Source organism: Epinephelus moara, chromosome 24, assembly GCF_006386435.1.
Source record: "Epinephelus moara isolate mb chromosome 24, YSFRI_EMoa_1.0, whole genome shotgun sequence".
NCBI classification, from domain to species: domain Eukaryota; kingdom Metazoa; phylum Chordata; class Actinopteri; order Perciformes; family Serranidae; genus Epinephelus; species Epinephelus moara.
In genome coordinates, this window is record NC_065529.1 from 16,519,828 (window position 1) to 16,538,741 (window position 18,914).

Genomic DNA, 18,914 nt, shown 5'->3' on the forward strand with positions numbered 1-18,914 from the left:
TGGGGCACCGAGGCTCAATACACAAACAGCACAGTCTACACAGACAGATCTTTTTGGCGCTGGCATTCCAAAATATTGCTGCGAATGAGTCACACAACCAGCCTCCTCCACTGTACAACACCAGTGACATGGTGGTATGAGTTTGACATGAAGAGTTAAACACATGAAACAAGTGTGTGTGTGCAGTGTCAGCCTTATTCCAGTGACCACCACCGGAGCAATCATTACTGCTCAAACCCTTCCAAAACATTGCAGACAGACACACTGCTCCATCTGTGAGTATGGATGTGAGCATGTGCGCGTCACTCAAACCAGATCTATTTCTATCTCTTACTATATACTATAATTACAGCACAAGACCTGCTTTTATGGGCCTAGCTGAGCTGCAGCTATACAGTTTCTTGCTGCTCAGAGCTGTGCCGTGGGAGGAAACTTTGCCCACACACACAAACACACACAGACAGACAGAAAAACACACTCTGATTGCCTCAGTCTTTTTGGCAGTACCATAGACATGTGTAACCAGACGCTATGGAGCCCCTGACAGCGTGAGAAGACCAAAACAACAGACAGTGATGATGTCTGAAATATCAATACTCAGATCAGACTATCCAAATAGTAAAAACAGTGCCTTACAGTAGCATGAGAGTACAGTTTACAGAATATTTAGAGGCAAGAGTCTACAGCTATGCTAGCGGCTCCGTCGGGCTGCACTTAGCCACAGCGGCGCTTTGAGCTAAATGCTACCATAAGCCAGCATGCTGACACGTTCACAATTACAGTGCTAACACGCAGGTACAATGTTTACTATGATTACGTTTGTCGTCTTAACATGCTAATTAGCCCTGAACACGTAGCACAGCTGAAGCTGATGGGAATGTCATTAGCTTTACAGGTATTTGGTTATAAACCTAAGTATTGGACAAATTAAAATTCTGATCTGATGATGGCGGTTACTAAAGCTGCTTTCACACTACGAGCAACAAAGCAACAGGCTACAAGTCATCTTTAATGGCAGCCAGTGACATGAAGCTTCAAAGTGCCACCCAATATTTGTCCCTGCTTGACAGGCGTGACACACTGCAAATCAAAACTCAGCTAGCCTAAACTTTTTCAGCACTTCAATGACGCCATGAAGCATCAGCCAATCATATGTTTTTGTTTCTAGCACCATGCCAGCTCCCTGTGTATTGCAGTGCACACAGGGATGCAATGGGGCAGCAAAATGCGACATCTTTGTTGCGAGTTGCAGAAACACACAAGCCCATGACGAAGCAACAAGGGCTTGGGCGACACTTCAGTGGCCACTCTGTGACTACTTAGCTGGCTGCACTGTTGCTTTGTCAGTGGTAGTGTTAACAAAGCATAAGGGATCACCAAAGTTAATGTACCAAATTTGATGGCAATCCGTCCAATAGTCATGAGGAATTACATTCAAAACCAAAAATATGAACCTGCTGGTAGTGCCGCAGCAGGAAGAGTCAGGTTATCACCAAAGTTAAAGCTTCTTCCTCTGGAGACCATCTTAATTCATTCAATAGTTTTTTGCTCTGTTTTGTTTTGTTTTTGTGATCAGATTTTTTTTTTTATATTTGAGATATTTCAGCCTGGACCAAAGAGGAGGACATACCAAACAGCAGCTTTTCCTTGAGCCAAGCCGCTAGTCAATCTTTATGTCGTGTTTTTGTGTTGGCTATAAGCTTTGTGTTGTCAGCTTCTGTTATATCTAAATATTAAAATAATTGTATAATTATAATAGTACAATTATAATAATTAAAATAACTTTTACTTGCAACCAGTCCTTGTCGTAACATACTTTGTACCTTTGGTTTTGAAATATACTGTTAAAGAATGTTGATAAGCACGTTTTTTAGCAGATTTAGCATCTCATAACACCTGTGAGGAAAAGACTGCTAAACCTGACACTACTCTCTCCCTTGAGCTGTACAAGTTGCAAGAGATCACAACACATAATAATGGATCCACATATGTGATTGCCATGCCAGTGGTTTTTCTTACCGTGTAAAGCTCATTAAGAACTTTCAGCAGGTCCTCTTGCAGCTGCACGCCGACCTCTTTGCTCTGAAGGGACAGAGAGAAAAAGACAGATTAATGTAGCTCAGCGTCATTACTTGCAGCTTCTACTGTCCGTCCATCTACCTGCTCATCGCTCTGCCGACTAATGACATCCACACCCACTCAGTCATGTGGTCAACCCACTGCCACATCATCAATCAAGACTAGATTATCTGGCTAAAATGGAAGTGGAGGAGTCGCGAGTCCAGATAAACGAGCAAGGCAGTAATGGACTTGATGGATTGTGGACTTTAAGGAGGAAGCTACAGATACTGATCTTTACATGTTGGCCAGATGGAAAGAAGAGCAAGACAGAGAGGGCGAGTGGATGATGAAGCCAGAGACAGAGGGCGAGATGACTAAGTTGAAAAAGATAAAAAAGAGACAAAAGAGGGAGGCCAGGGAGTAGTACAGGCACTACCATGCTCCAGACATAACTGCCTGGGAGCCACTAGTGACTGATGACTTCACAACAACCCACAGATCAGAAGACTCTACACACATACACAAGTGTACATACACAAACAACATCGCATTCACAGCTCCTCTTATGCTTTTAAAAGGACGCCATTTAGACTGGGTTTACTAATGACGCAAAGAGAGGCATGAACAAACTACAAAGGAACCACATTTGCGCACACAGACTCACCCAAACAGAACTGACTTAACTTGAAATCAGACAGGTAAGAGAAAGCAGGAGACAAGCATGAGGGGAATAAAGGAGACGATAGAAAAAAGCAAAGACAGTCAACTTTTAAAAAAAAGTGGCTCAGGAATGCAGAATGAAAGCAAGAACAGATTTCTCTGGTGCATGCTGAGCATCTGTCTTCTCCTGGAGGAGGGCACAGAAGGGGGATGGGTGGTGCTGGTAAGCTGGAGGGAAAAAGGTTAAGGGTGGTAAGGTGATCATGATATGAAGGTTAAGAAACGGAAGGAAAAAGAAGGTGTTGAAATGCTGACAGAGAGAGGGGGAGGTCATGGAGAAAAGAGGAACAGAAATCATTATCATTAAACAATCTGGAAAAATTACAGAGGTCAGAAAGGTCAGCAACAGAGGGAGAAAGAGACAGGGAAGAGATTTACAGTAGTGCAGCAGACCAACGAGGTAATGGGATAACTGTGGTTGTCCTGCCCTCGCTCTTCAAAGGGACTGTTCACAGTATTTTTTCTCTTACCTGTAGTGCTATTTATCAGTCTAGCTTAATTTGGTGTGAGTTGCAGAGTGTCGAAGATATCGACTATAGTGTTGTGAGCAGTTTCATGTAGGAACTATTTTCTTTCTACCAAACTATAACCACTAACTGCACCACCACGCAGAAGGAAGCGTGCATCTACTCATTGACAATGGGGCTTGTGTACATGACAGCGCAAGATGTAAATATTAATGGTGTCCTCCTCTGCTGAGCTGTAACGTTAGCTTGCCCACTGGTGCTAGGAGAGCTAGCAGAAGATAAACGCTTCCGTCTATGTGGTGATACAGTTGGCAGGTGTAGTTAGGCAGAGAGAAAATAGTTCCTACATGAAACTGCTCAAAACAAGGTCTGAGAATTATCTTGAGTAATCGGGTCATGATTTCTGGAAAGAGACATTACTGTTGAGGTTTTCAATTTATTTTGTTTTTGGCGCTCTGAGCACCACAAGCCAAGTCCCATGTAGTTCCATTATACTGGAGAGAAGGCAGACATCTCTACGGCCGATATCTCCAACACTCAGTAACTCACACTCAGCAATCTCGATTGATAAATAACACTATAGGTGAGAGAAAAAAATATGTATTTTTGATCTGGGGGGAACTATTGCTTTAAAGTGCTGTAGAAAGCTCATATTAGGTGACAACCAGCCAGACTACAGCCAATCAAAAAGCAGTCATCCATGGCTGAGCCCTCCTACCTATCAACTGTGGATCTTGACCTCTGGGCTTCTCATCTAGCCCGTGGTCGTCTGTCTGGCTTGGCAAGAACCACAACAGAAACTAGAATCTAGCACACTTCATTAGCCCCTGATGTCTGCGGTCCAGTTTGAGACTGTGTACTCATTAATACAGTTTGACTCATTAGTACTCACTCTCTCTCAGTGACAAGATCTCATAAACACTCACGCTGCGCTAACAGTATCATTCTGCACTGCTTTCCACACCGGCTGAGAGGAACGTGATGACTTTTGACAATTTGTGTCGAGAATGTTCGTCTCCTTGAGTTTTGTGTGTGTGTCATGGCCCCTGGCACTGCTGGTATTCATGCCACTGACTGGAAATGTTATAAATGAACTAATTATCTAGTTAATTAGCCATGAGAGCATTCTCTGTGTGTATGTGCGCAGCCTATTTGTGACCCAGACATGATTGGAGCAACTCTCATGCCAAAGAACAAGCAGTGTAGTAAAAAAAAGAAATCAATGTCCATGACTCAACCAAGAGTGAGAAAAAGAAAAAGAGAAAGTGTGGGGTTTTGAACTGGTGTTTCAGATGAGGGCGGAGGGTTGTGTGTGTGTGTGTGTGCGTGTGTGTTCTCATCGCCTGCGATCAGACTGTAAATGTAATTGTGAAATAGTTCAAAGACGACCTATCACGTTGGAAATCAGCAGCCTCTGCTGTGACATTCCAGGCACACACTGCTTCACTTTGCCTCACACACACTTATCTTACTTTACATGTGAGGTGTTTTCCCGATTACATTCCTGTCTTATACCCTATCCTTAGCCCGCCTCACTTTGATCCTTACCTTAAACTTAACCATCTTTATTTTTTACCTAAACCCAGTTTGAGGCTATGTGTTCTCATCCTATGAAGAGGAAACGATTAGCCAAAATGACCTCAGCGTGAGAGATGTCATAGCCCTGAAGGTCATAAGGAACAAACAAAGATGCATAAAGGGATGTCAGCAATTAACTGCTGAGAATATTTTTGACTAGTTATGCATGTCGGGTTAAGGTTAGGTTAAATTTGCTACTCTTCAGTTTACCACACTGCACACCACCCAGGTCTGGTAGGAGCTAGCTAGCAGTGCTGCTCCTCTGTGAGTACCACTAGTAACACCATCCCAACCCACAAGCATTGCTGTGGAAACACTGTACCCACTCTCCAGCCTTCTCCAAGGTCACCCCAGTGAGTAAGCAGCTGAATTGCAAGCCGCAAACCCCGTTTAGCATTGTTAACTAGCTCTGTTAGCACTGTTAGCACTGTTAGCAGTGTCACCAGGGCTGGTGGTGCTTACATAGATTACAATGCTAAAGGGGTTCTGCAGCTCAAAATGAAGCCGTTTACTCTGCGGGGCGATCTGGGGGGAGATCGGAGGGTGGCTAGCATATTTCCGCAGCGGTAATCAAGAATGAGCGGCACCGCTAGCCAGCTCCCACCCGACCCAGGTGTGAATTTGGGTTTCCTAGGATAGGGAAGGCATGACCCATCCTACTTTGCCTTACTCTGCCTCTGATTGGCTTATCCCGGCATTCTTACTCTTACCAATCCCACTCCTCTTGCCTTAAACCAAGTCAACCAACAAAGGTAACAAGTAGAAATAAAAAAACAAAAACAAAAAAAAAACAGAAAATAAAATAAAAGACAAGCCACTTACATCACAAAACATTAAAATTTCATCATCTCTTAAAGGATAGCACTTTGAGATGTGGTGCTACAGCTCACTGAGTCAATGGAGTGCTGGACTAAAACTAAAGGCCTCTTGTTTTTCAAATCATTTTGCAACCTTTCTTAAACATTAACCTGTTAGTTACTAGTTAATGGGTATCAGGCTGTGTGGAAAGCAAAATTAACCAAAACTGCAAAAGGGGTTGCACTAAATAACTTAGCTTAACATACTGAGGAAACCCCACCGTTAGAACTACAGTAGATTACAAGTATAAAGAACACACTCACTCACAGTGAATTCCTGCTTACATCCCTCGTGTATTTGTCCAGCCTTGAGATGAACGAGCCTTGGTATTTGCTGTACAAGGTCACAGTAAGCTCTGATCTCCAGAGAAATCTCTTCATCCCCTCTCTCTTTTCTCTCTCTTGTCCCCATGTTGCCCCCTCTCTCTAACTATATTCCACTCCCCTCTGTTCTCTTTTTCTGTTCTTCCTCTACATGTCCTCTTTCTCACCATCACTCTGCCTCGTCTCTTTTCTCTCTCTCTCTCTTGTCCTGATGTTGCCCCCTCTCTCTAAATATATTCCAATTCCCTCAGTTCTCTCTTTTGCTTTTCTTCCTCTACGTCTCCTCCTTTTCACCATCACTGCCTCGTCTCTTTCCTCTCTCTGACACCAGAGATCAGAGAAGACAAGGATCAGGCTACTGTATGAAACACAGACAACATAAACTCTCTTGGCCTGATGTTCAGCTGACTTGCCGTCAGTCAATAAATCAGACAAGACATAAAACAGATGCTGGAGATGTGGACGGACGGGGCAAAAACATGACACGGATTCAGCATATAGAGATTGACTCCTGCTGCGTCTGTGTGCATTTCAGTGTGCATTACCTTCTTGAAGAGACGTCCTGAGTCCTCGCTGATCTGTGCGAAGCGGGGGATGATGTTGTTGAGGTAGAGGTCGGACAGTGTGGCGTGGTCGCGGCTCTCCCTCTTTACCTGAAGCAGCAGCAGGTTCCAGCAGTTCACTGGGGATAGAATGCTGTGCTCCTTCCTACACACACAGAAACAGAAACTTAAAATGTATTCAAGGACCTCCAAGAATCTTTCAGATAAATTACGAGCATTAAGTCTCTTTCATCTTTTAATTTCCCCTTTTATCCTGCTGATACACACATAAAGGCCAACTTCATGTGAAATGCAGAAACACACTGTTTTCACACAGATGAGACAAGGCATTGGAATAAAAGAGGGAGGGAGAGAAAGCCCAGACAGATTTATGCACAGAGCAGCCACACACACACACACGCAGGGTCGATGAGCCAGCCCAAACAGGGGATTCAGCCAGGGTACAAAACCCAGCAGGAAGAGGTAAGACTCCCCCACAAGCACAGCTGTCGCAGAAAGAGAAAAAGGAGGCAGAGACATGAAAAAGACAGAAAAAGAGAGATTTAAAGACTGTAATGATTTCGGGAACAGCTAACAGCTCAATACTGTTTCATTGTCTTTGCCTCAAGTGCCCATAAAGCCATTACACAAATGCAAGACTGTCAATGCCCTGCTTACACCACAACACAACCCCTTTNGTGTGTGTGTGTGTGTGTGTGTGTGTGTGTGTGTGTGTGTGTGTGTGTGTGTGTGTGTGTGTGTGTGTTTGTGTGTACAGTATGTGTTATGGATGATCCATGGATGATCTAGTGGGTAAAATGGATTATGAGTGAGTGTAAGTGGATGAAAGAAGGTCTTTGTGTCATTAAGAGCAGCTTTAACTGGATAGAGACAGCAAAGAGCTGCAAGGCATTTACACCACACACACTGACACACACACAGACACAGATGGGGTCAGGCAAAGTAGAGCAGTGACCCAAGCATCCACAAGGTCAGACAGACAGAGAAAGTCTTTGACCAAGGGGTATAGAGTGGGGGTGGTGTCCATGGGGAAGTGTGTGTGTGCGTGTGAGTGCGTGTGTGTGTGTGTGTGGGAAAGTAAGGCCTGATGCAATGAGTCATAGACAGTGATGTGATATGCTGGTAGTGGCTGTCACTGGTCAGATGGTCAGATGACTAACTGGGTGTAATAATAACAATAATGATTCCAAGGGGAAGATTTAAAAAAAAAAAAAAAGAATCCACCTACACACATATTACGAAGCCCAAAAGCTGAAACTCCCCACGTGTCATATGCTAAACTTGAGCGGTCATGTGGACACATGTGTGTTTGCATCACTTTCAGCTCCTCTCTGCTGTCTGTGCCCTTTCCTGTGTGTTTGTCTTCACCAGTTGCACAACATTTTTTTCTCCACCAAAAACAGATCTGCAGTTCCTCTATTTACTCAAGCAGCCCGGCCTCTCCACCCGCATGTCACATGTCAACTTCAGCCCACCAGTGATCGCCATGGTAATGGCACCACAGTAGTGGGTGAAATATCACTTTACTCTCTGCAACCCTCAGCTATCAGAAGGTAAACACTGAAATGTCACTGGCCCTCCGAAGGTCACATGGTGTGCGCTGGGAACAGAGTCAGTCCTCGGGTCAGTCGCTGCCACTGACTCACGTTAGAGGGAAAATGCTAAATGGTCATTTACGTTCAGGATCAAAACCCGTAGCATTAAACAAGGCATCGCTACTGGTTGTTTTGCAAATTGAACAGTTAATTGCGCTGACTGAACTAAAGATTAGGTCCGAGTGCTCCATCGAGGCGACAGGCTGAATATACACTTGTTGTCTGAACAAGACTTTTAGAATTTGAGTGATACAAGGATGCATCAAAAAACAGGTCTGGCTGCACAAAATACAGGCACAATGTTGTTTTGTTCTGTGTTGAATGTTTTTCTGTTATTGTTGTGCAACAAAACACTTTAAATACAGAAATAAAATATTAAAAAATATGAATATTTCTGACATTATATTGTGACTAGGGCTGGGCGATATGGCCTAAAAAAAAAAATCTCCGATTTTTTCACAAAAAATCCGATTCACAATTTAAATCGATTTTTTCCCTCCTAGTTAAAAAAATAAAAAATATTTGCGGCCTGGTAGCACATACCTGGGGTTCAAAACTTTCAGCATGTGAATAAACCCTGGCTTTTCCACAGTAGCCTATATATGGGCACCACATCCAATATACATGGCGACTGCATCTGTGATCGCTTTCCACCGGACCCCTTTCTTATCATACGGCAGTGTTTCCCCTACCATCATATTGGATCACAACAGAAGTCATTTAAGGTTACCTTTCCTATAGAACAGGTCTATACCTTGTCCTTTTATTAAACAAACTAAATAGCCTTATATTACAGGCTGAGCCTGATGTGTGTGGCTTGTGTGTGGCTTGTGTGTGTGTGTGTGTGTGTGTGTGTGTGTGTGTGTGTGGAGTTGTGTATGTGTGTAGTTGAAGGCGCGCCAGGTGTGGTGTGTGACGTCAGACAGATGCGCCCCAGGAAGAAAGTGAGGCATGTGCTCTGTTGTTTACATCGAGCAGCCACAGTGAAGAAGCCTACACAGTTCTGCATGCTGTTTTTGAGTTATTTCCCTCTATGTAAACGACAGACACTGATGCGAGAGGCTGTGCATCATCCCTGCAGTGCTGAAAATAAAGTGCCGTTCTTTAACGCAGACGAAGTCCCGTTGTTTATGTGTTGTTGCCACAACGAGCTAACACAAGCTAAAGGAGCTAATGGTTTTCGGAGGTCCCTTTACTACGGTTCGGGGGTCTGCCAGCTTGGCGTTAGTAACACTTATTTATCTTATTTACACAACGGCATGTCATTTCTGTCCCTACGCGGTGCGCGTCTATCCTCCTCTGCTCTCTGTGTGACGCACGGCGGAGTTCGGCCCTGATGCGCGCGCACACACAGACGCAGGTAAGCACACAGACACAGACACAGGTGAGCACACAAAAGCGCTGAAGAACTCATTCCCTTTCTTGAGAACGAGTTCTCACTCTGAATTACGGGAGCCCGGCGTGGAGCGGCGATGGCGGATTTTAAATAGAAACTCGATTTTCATTAAAACAAATCGGCCTAAACTACAAATTCGAATTAATCGATAAAATCGATTTATCGCCCAGCCCTAATTGTGACAAAGTTGATTTCTGTTTCTAGTTTGCGTAAATATTGTTTATTAAGTCTTGAGAGAAGCTGTAATGTTATGACATAAATGCTGATTCATGGATCAAAGTTCTCACTGAATCCAATTTGTGTTAGGGCTGCATGATAAAAGAAAAAAATCCCATAATGTTAAATATTGCGATAACAATATTGCAGTTAACAGATATAATGTGTAATCAGTTCAGCCTTTCTGCTGCTTTCAGTCAACTGCTAAAATAAAAAGAATTTTTAAAAAATGAAAGGAAATTATTCCCAACATTCCTTTACTGAAAAATTGAGCACTGAACTGAACACTAAAGGCACCAATAAAAAAGAATGTACTGTCTATGGAAAGCTGCTGCAGCTGCTCCGAGCTGCAGCTGTTTGATTCTGTGGCAAAGTCTGCCCAAGCTTTGGGATAGTTTAACTTTTAACGTTAAATTACAGCAAGAGAATGTCCGCAGCTACACAGTAACAGAGTCCTGTGACTCTTCTGACATGTTGACCTACATTACAAAGACTTTCTCCTCACCCGAAACACATTAACACACCTCCAGGACACAGAAAAATGTCATTATTAGAGTGCAGTTTTCTACAAATACTCTCTTTCAACTAAGTAAAAAAATCTCTGAGTGCAATATCACAGTCTTTCACGATGTGTTTATCACACTAAAAGTGATATATTGCGCAGCCTTAATTCCTCACATAGTATTTTAACAATAGAAGAAACCAGAGCATGTGGAAGAAACCTTTCATCAGAGTTAAGGTGCCATGAACAGCAGTTTGTCGATAAAGATGGAGTATTTTATGGCCCTCTTTTTAGTAAAAGAATACAATAAAGAGATTAAATATGCTCTTTTTCTTGCCATCTCAAGATATATGTTTGCTCTTTTCACATTTGAGTTGGTAATACTAGCATTAGCTAACGTTGGATTATTATAACTATGACTGGGGACGTCAAAAAAGGTGTTTTCTTGCACTGTGCTCAAGGAAATGCTGTGCTTTATTAGCAGTAAACAGATTTACACAACAGATGAATAAAAGCAATTCCCAGTCCACATGTGATCAGACGACCACGTGATCTTCAGAGTCAGAACCCGAAAACCACATTGAAATAATATGTCGCTGTAGCCGAGGGTTGTGTAAGGGGCTGCAGCTCATTAACAGTGAAGCTGGCCTAATATTTAGCATAAGGACAGGCTTTGAATCAGTGTGCAACTTGTGAGGGCCTCTCCATGTGACCAATCAGCCTGTCAGCCTCAGGGCACACACACACACATACACACACATACACATAAACGACACACACAAAGACACACACATACAATACGGTTAAACCGTGTAACCCCCCACCACTGCTGTACGCAGTCTGCCAAATAGCAGGAATACCAGGGGTCTCCACGGGATCAACACACACACACACACACACACACACAACCCTCACACCCCACATTGCTTGGAGCACCATCAACGCCTGGCTGTACAGAGAAACAGCCACAGGCACACACACACACACACACACACCTACACTCACACACGCGAAAATACACACACACATAACCGGAAAATAGCTGAAATTCCAGCATGGCACCCGGACTGAGCAGCAGCAGATGCAGGGAGACTGTTAAATACACAGATGTTGGATGAAGAGAGGAGCAAAAGAGAGTTGAAGAGGAGCAGAAAGAAGAGGCTAAAAGTAAATGCTGAACACTTGTCAGTCAGTGAACTGTATTTTTTATTGCCATTTGACATCTTGACAGATCATGACGTGCACAGACCTGCCGAAGCGGCGGCTGACCCGCTCAACTGCATATTTCATCCTCCGTCCTTTGCCCTCCCTTCTCCTCTGCTCTCCTTCCCTCCCCCAGTATGCAACGCAGGGAAACACACACTGCAACCGTCTCAGTATTGATCTGAGCTGGAGGGTGTGTGTGTGTGTGTGTAGTAAATGAGTGTGTGTGTGTTGGGGGTATGTCCTCTTGGTTGGAATTGGGTTTCGTTTAGAGGACCTATCGATCCCTTTCAGTCTGTGCCTGCGCGTGTGTGTGTGAGAGCGTGGATGGAGGCTTGGCCCCAGCGGAGAAACGAAAAGTGCATGCTGCAAAAGAAACGAGAACAAGAAGAGTTCAGGGGAAAAAAAGAGGAAGGTGGCTGCAGAGGAGGTCATGGGTAACAGGAAGCCAGAGTGAGAAGGATGACGAGCAGAGAAAAGCCGACTAGTGCTTCCTCTATAGCAAAGGGCATCAAAAGGCACCTATAATACCGCTGAAGTCACATTAGGTGACAAATATCAAGCACTAACAAAAGAAAAAAAGCTTCTCCTTATGTGCTCACATCAAGAGTAACTATCTACCTTAGTGACTAACATTAAATATTATTATTAAAGGTTATTTATTGCTATGTAAAATTGTGGCCTGGTAAAATGCCTATATTTATCTTTTTGTACAAGAACAATCTAAGCGACACAAGCTGAAAAACAACCCAAAGTTGGCCCCTACACTATTAAGGGTGGAGGAAAAAATCAATACAGTATAGTATCTATTTTTGCATGGCAATACCACAGCAATACACGGACACTAAGTACTGATCTTTTATTATTATTTAAAGTATTAGTGTTGCAAAGACAAATTACACTTTTTGTAGCCTAGAATAATAACATTTCAGAATAATAAAATCAATTGCTTTTCTGTTCCACCAGATACATTTGGCTGCAATACAATGATTGAAGTGAAATGAACAGACTGAAAACTTTATCTTATTAGATAATACAAATGCGAACAAAGTTTTCTTTGGGGACAAAATTTGCAGTTGAAAAAAACCTAATTAATCGCAATATATCAGAGTGTACATTATTGCAACACTAACTATATTGCAACACATTTAAAATCACAGTAATATTGTATTATGACTTAAGTATCATGATATTATCGTATTGTGAGGCCCAACCCTAAACACTACTATTTTCCATTTAGCTAATGTGTCTCCTCCTTTCATCGCTTGCATCTGTTCCTTGCATGTTGGAGATACAAGAGACAGATGCATAAAAGGATGAGGACTGGTATCTACTGAGGGGTCATCTTCATTCAAACTAACATCACCATTTTGAAGAGTAAGCATTTATGATGATGTCCCATAAGTCATGACACACTTGTGGCTACTCGTGCCCCCATGGTTTGTTTCAAAGAAAAAAAACACAGCATAGCGGTGAAGGTGTATTAATGCTACTGCAGTAATGATCAAAGAGCGCTACAGCAGTGATCAATCATTAAACACTTTCTCATTCAAAAAGGTGTTGACACCTCCGCACAGATTGCACCTGTGTTTTCTTGCTCACAGCTCCTCTGCATTTAAGGTACTAAAACAGTGATGACAGATCTTGGGTCATTTCAAAGTCACAGGCTAAAAGACAATGGAGCGAGGATGCAACAAGGCATAACTAGCTAGATGGAAAGCACCCTCTGTCAGGACCACTGTTAGGGAGAGGGCCAAAGGGTACAGATGACCCCGGCCCAAGGCCCAAGGGGGCCGATACAAATGTCTGTGGTTGACCCTTATACCAGGCTTGACATCATGATAACTAAAACAAATTTCAACTTGTCATCTGATACCCCAACCCCCACAGATTTTTTGAAAATGGATTAGGGGTCAGGCCTACCCTAACCCATTTTTACAATAAGAGCTGGGGTTAGATGTGCAGAACACACTTGTGCTGCTAATGTGAAGATTTAAAGTGAACTGCAGCCTGGCTAAGCAGAGTCAAAATGCCTCCCCATAAATCAGGGGCTCTAAAAAGAAAAGCCAGGGAACAGAGTGAGCAAGAAAATAAAAGGAGCAGAGAGACAATCACCCAATTTCTGGCCAAAAAAAAAAGAGTGTGAAGATGCACCACCTGCGCCAGGCGAAGCTGAATCTGGCAGAGGTGAGGAGCTAGGCAGACTAGCAAATAAAAAACCCATTGTAGAAGGCTCAGCTGTAAAGCTAGAGTAAAGATAGTGGTATCATATGAAATTAGACAATCCAAGGCATGAGTTGGTACCAACCATGTCATGCTAAATAATGCTCCAAAATCCTGAAAGTCTTGGAAATACATAGATTGGGTTTGACTGGAAAACTGAGACTCTTGTGGATCCAGTGACCCCAGCTGTATTCATGTGTGATGGTGTTAGTCCCCACAGTAGCCTTTTCATTGTAGCGAGACCATTCAAATTGTCCATGTTGGTATTAGAACAGTGGCTGGGTGGTGGTGATAGAGTGGGCGTGGATGAGGGGCCCAATCTGGAAAATTTTGTCCCCTTGTCTTTAACTCCTAATGGCTGGCCTGCCCTCTGCCTCCATTTATCTGTGATAAAGCACCACTAAATTTGTGTGTGTGTGTGTGTGTGGTCTATGATCAGCTAGCAGTTCAGTCCCCAGAGGGACACAAACCGCTGTCTCACACCAAAAACCACCAGATACATTTTACAAGAACATATCACGCTGCTAAAGCTGATGAGCTCTGGTGTGTATTTGTGGACATCTTATGTAAAAATGAGGAAGTGTGAGAGAGAGAGAGGTGGGAGGGTGGGGGGGGCGACCTTATTTGGTGGGAGAGAAACCCTGTTTGGGCAAGGTTACACACACAGCAAGACACTGCAAAATAGTCAGAGCACAAAATCACCACCTGGCCATTTCTGGCAAAATTTACAGCTACACACACACACACACACACACACACACAGGACCTCAATGGTCAACAGAAGTGAGCATCCTACTGAAATGTACAAGGTATGAATCAGTTGGTGTTTCATTTGATCAAACTGGGAAGCAGTGAGTGATGCAAGTCAGTATTTTCCAGACTGGCGCAGCCCAATATGGCCGTCTTCTCTAACCCTATTGGTCATCTTTCTGTTTCATTTATGTGCCCGTCTCTACTTCTCTTTTCTCAGAAATCTTGAAAGCACTCTCCACGGTTTAAAGTGCTAAATAAAGGGTATTTTTAACCTATTCAGCTTACTTCATATCCTCAAAAGGGAACAATATTAGCTGTCTAAGGCATTTGAACTAAACAAGTGAACTCATACTAACTGTCTTGCTGCCCGTGTGGTAGTGCTACGTGTGTGCGAGTGTCACATACTTGAGTAGATGGTCCTTGGTGCTGCGGGTCTTGGTGAGGAACCTCTCGGCCAGCTTTTCAAGATTGCGACTATAGTCCACCTCGATCTCCGCCTTCTTTCTGAAGAAGTCCTGCAGGTCCTGCAGCAGCTGCACCCTCAGCTCACACTGCTGGTCCAGACACTTGAGCTGCTCCACCAGCTGGGCACGGATTTCTGCCAGAGTGATAGAAAGAGAGATGAGTTTAACGTCATTATGCCAACCACGATCCAGGTGTAATCAAAACACTGAACCCACAAAGGACAGTCTACACAGAATGTTTGTTCTAAAATCAAAGGCTTTTCTCTTTTTCTCTCAACTATTTGAACTATATGTAATTATCCATACAGCTGGGGGGAGGAAACTGCATACATTACTGTTGACAGTGCAGTGCTATCATTATAATAATTGCTACAACAATGTGTAAGATGTTAAGTCTTTACAGCTGATGTGGATGAAACCTCGCTCTAAAAAAAAAACACCTGGCAGGGCCCTGACACATCAGCCTGGAGTCTTGGCTGAAATCCATTCCCCTCCCACCAGTCCGTTAAGCACAGACCGCTATGCGTGTGTGTACATCATCACATTCATATGCATTTGTGTGCACGCGATCAGCTATCCTCTTCCGCACACAGAGATCTCCAGAGGCAGTCATTTATCCCAGCTTATCACTTTTCATTTTCCTCCAGCCTCCTTCCCCTCTCCCTCCTCCATGCTGCTCTCCAGTCTGGCCTCAAATTAATAGAGTGCACTCAGTGCAGACACACTCAGTAACCATATTCAATCACTGGCTACAAAAAAGTCCTCTGGAGAGTCCTGCCCACTGCAGTTATAGACTGGGCTGCACAAAACACATGCAAACACATACACACCCGAGGACACACACACTATGATGGTGATAAGCTGGATCAGTGCTGACAGCTGACAGATTAATGCTATGCTCTCATAGCTGCCTGCCAATGCCGAGTAGGCTGCACAAGCATCCTTTTAAAGAGTTAAGAAACAACACACACACACACGCACTTCTCCAATTACACACTTCACTGTCATTGCGAGTCTACCAAAGCTGTCCTACCTTTACAGCGCAGGCCGTAGAGAAAGCGAACGGTTTTGGCCTCCATCCTGGCTTCAGTGCATGATAGACTCCCTTTACATACACACCGAATCAAACACACACTATCACAGACAGGCAGACAGGCAGCCGTCCGGCCGGCCGACAGCGATTGTTGATGCTGCCTTTGTGCTTAACAGCTGAGAGTGCAGTTTCTCATTACCACAAAGAGAAGTGGGATATCTAAATGTGTCTGTGACCACCCCGCTCCTCCTCCTGCCTCCCCACTTCTCCCTCCCTCTCTCTCATAAACACAGACCTAAACATTGTGCTACTAGCCAGCGGCTGCGTCCACTCACAGTCATTCTTTACTGATTAAAAGGCCAGAACAGAGGAGTTTTGTGGCATTATGACACTACGACGCAAACACTCACATACGCAACAAATAAATGCACACACACACAATCTGTGTCTGTGCTAATGACCTGGTGTGAATATTTGCTTTGACAACACGTGTTATTGTCTCGTGGTCTGTGTGTGTGTGCGTGCGCATGTTTGTGTGTAATTTCCTCATCGCACAGCGCTGTCAATAATGGGGAGTGAGTCAGTGTCCCGCCTCTCGGGGCTGCGACACAAAACCTCGAGATGGCGGCCTTGTAATTAGCCGACCCAACACAACAACACAACTGAAAACAAGTGCTCCTACCCATAAGGGATGGAAGGTGAAAGAAAGCATAAGGTAATCAGCTGGGGGGATGCAGGGGACAACTTGAGGGATGGAGGATATGTAGAGAGAGAAAGTGGCATCAGTCCTGTGTGACTGTTTATACCCCTTTCACACTGACAGATTAACCGGGGTTGATTTTGACCAACTTAGCATTCGAGAGGTGGGTTGGACAAGGGTCAATTTCAGTGTGAATGGCAAACCACCAGGGTCGCTATCATCTGGGGCAGGACAAACTACATCACTGGTCACAAATAGGGGCGCACAGTTGTGACATCATTGCCACAGGTCGATGCCACAGCCCGCAAACAAATGGTGCAATGGCAACAGGAATTTTTTCAGCTACAGCTACGATGGGAACAACACGAAGCCAATGCCCATTTGCAGCGCATGAGGTTATTGGTTTGCGTCGCTCCCAGGTTGTGACCCAAGTCGTATGTGAATTATCACGACCAGGGATTAACCTGTGTTGACTGGCTTGGTTTGAATTGACAAAAGAAGGGTTGAACACGGTTCAGATAAGCCCAGGTCCGACCCTGGTCATTGGTGTGAAAGAGGTATGAAGAGAGCAGGTTTGACTGGGGTAAGATTACTTTAACAGGGAGGCTGTGCAATGTGCCCCGCAACCACACTGATTCCAACATTAGTCCCATCTACATAATATATGGCTGTGTGGCTCAACCAAATCTAACACTGAGCTCTCCCTCCTTGAATCCCTCCAGAATATAAAACTGGATTTCCCTGAGGGATCTAAGAGGAAAAGTCTTTATCCATCTAGACGTTGTTATCATCCAACAAGAGAGGAGTGTTAGCTGAGAGACAGGGAGCTTGGTACAGCAAAGAGGAGAGGTGCCGTCAAAAAAAGATCGATGCGGGAGCTTCCTGTCGGCCTCATCCCTCCTGGAACGGTCATCATCCCCTGAGCCAGTGAGAAGTGGGATGTGAACTGGAATGTGACGCCTCCACCCCCCTCCAGACAGCCCAGTCACATTTTCCAGGCAGATGAGAGCAGGTCTTGTAATCGGGCTCTGGGATTCTACTTTACTGATGCTCTCCTTTCTCTTTTTTCCTTCCTTCCTCCTCCTCCTCTGTCTGTAGTGCTGAGGGCTGTCTGGCTCTGTGCACGAGTCTCATCCGTGCACTTTTCACTCTGTTCACCGACACCACGACCAAACTCAAAACTACTCCGCTGAAGGAGATGGTGGCTAACCTTTGAGGCAGCTCTTCCTCGCTGAGGGGACTCTTTTCTGGCCGTGACAGCTGACAGTCTTGTGTGTTATATGGATCACTGATTACAACATCTTTTGTTTGTTTACCTCCTGTTATTGCAGCCCAGTCATGGAAGCCACCTGTTGGTTTGTTTTGGCAGTGTGGGTGAGGGGGTGGTGTCATGTGATTAAGCATGCCAATGTATATGCTCCATATGTCTAGCTTTCTATGTAGAAACAACGTGAGCATGAAATGGCAGAAATCTCTCTCAATCCATTTCACCCAAACCGGCCCCTCCTCATCATCCATTATTGATCAGCTTGTTTATTCTGACCCAGAAATAGGAAGATTAAAACAGAGAGAGATGATGGATGGAGACAGCGTAACCACACTGGAATGACATTACCACCGCGGTCAATGCCTGCTGTTAATTTTGCAGTGGGCAGACATGTTGCTGCATACAAATGTGTGGATGGATACTCTGACGGATATAAAACTAGAAAGGGAAATAAAGAAGCTGCCAAAAGGCAACCTAACCAGACACAAAGTCCTGCTTTGGCAAGCTCCTTGTAGAGTCTGAAAGTCATGTTTTCCCTGCAACATTACCTTTTATAGCTGAAGTTAGCTTTTGCAGCAAACATACCAGCTCTAGGCTGTTTAGTTGGAGGCTGACAGAAGTGATGGCGGCCCTGGATGCTGTTCTGAGCTGGCCTAGATACGGGAGCCACACATAGTGCTGCTAGCACTCATTATACCTGAAAACACCCAGGGCTATGGGCACAATACACACACACACACACATACACACTGACAGCGATGTGACACTGTGAGTCCAAGCTGTCACTCTGAGCCGTTTTGACGGCAGCTCTCCAGCCTGCTCTTGGAAGCCCCACCCCAGATCTGTCCTCCCTTATTACTGGACTGGATTGTAGAGACACACACATATACCTGCCAAGTGCCAGCCCCTCGGGGCTGAAAAATGAAGCCAACATAGAAATGCCAGAAGCTGCAGTTTCTCTAATGGCCACTTGAGGCTGGCTCCAAATGGGA

At 44.3% G+C, this 18,914-nt stretch overlaps 1 protein-coding gene across 3 annotated transcripts in view; it reads right to left on the reverse strand.

Moving 5' to 3' along the window:
* srgap2 (SLIT-ROBO Rho GTPase activating protein 2) overlaps positions 1-18,914 on the reverse strand; it is a 66,144-nt gene that overhangs the window by 16,503 nt on the left and 30,727 nt on the right. For all 3 annotated transcript variants that reach the window (XM_050038115.1, XM_050038114.1, XM_050038116.1), the window contains exons 2-4: positions 14,864-15,056; positions 6,553-6,715; positions 2,020-2,082 (exon numbers count right to left, since the gene is read on the reverse strand). In XM_050038115.1, coding sequence (XP_049894072.1) covers positions 2,020-2,082; positions 6,553-6,715; positions 14,864-15,056 — 419 coding nt within the window. The remainder of the gene's footprint in view (positions 1-2,019; positions 2,083-6,552; positions 6,716-14,863; positions 15,057-18,914) is intronic.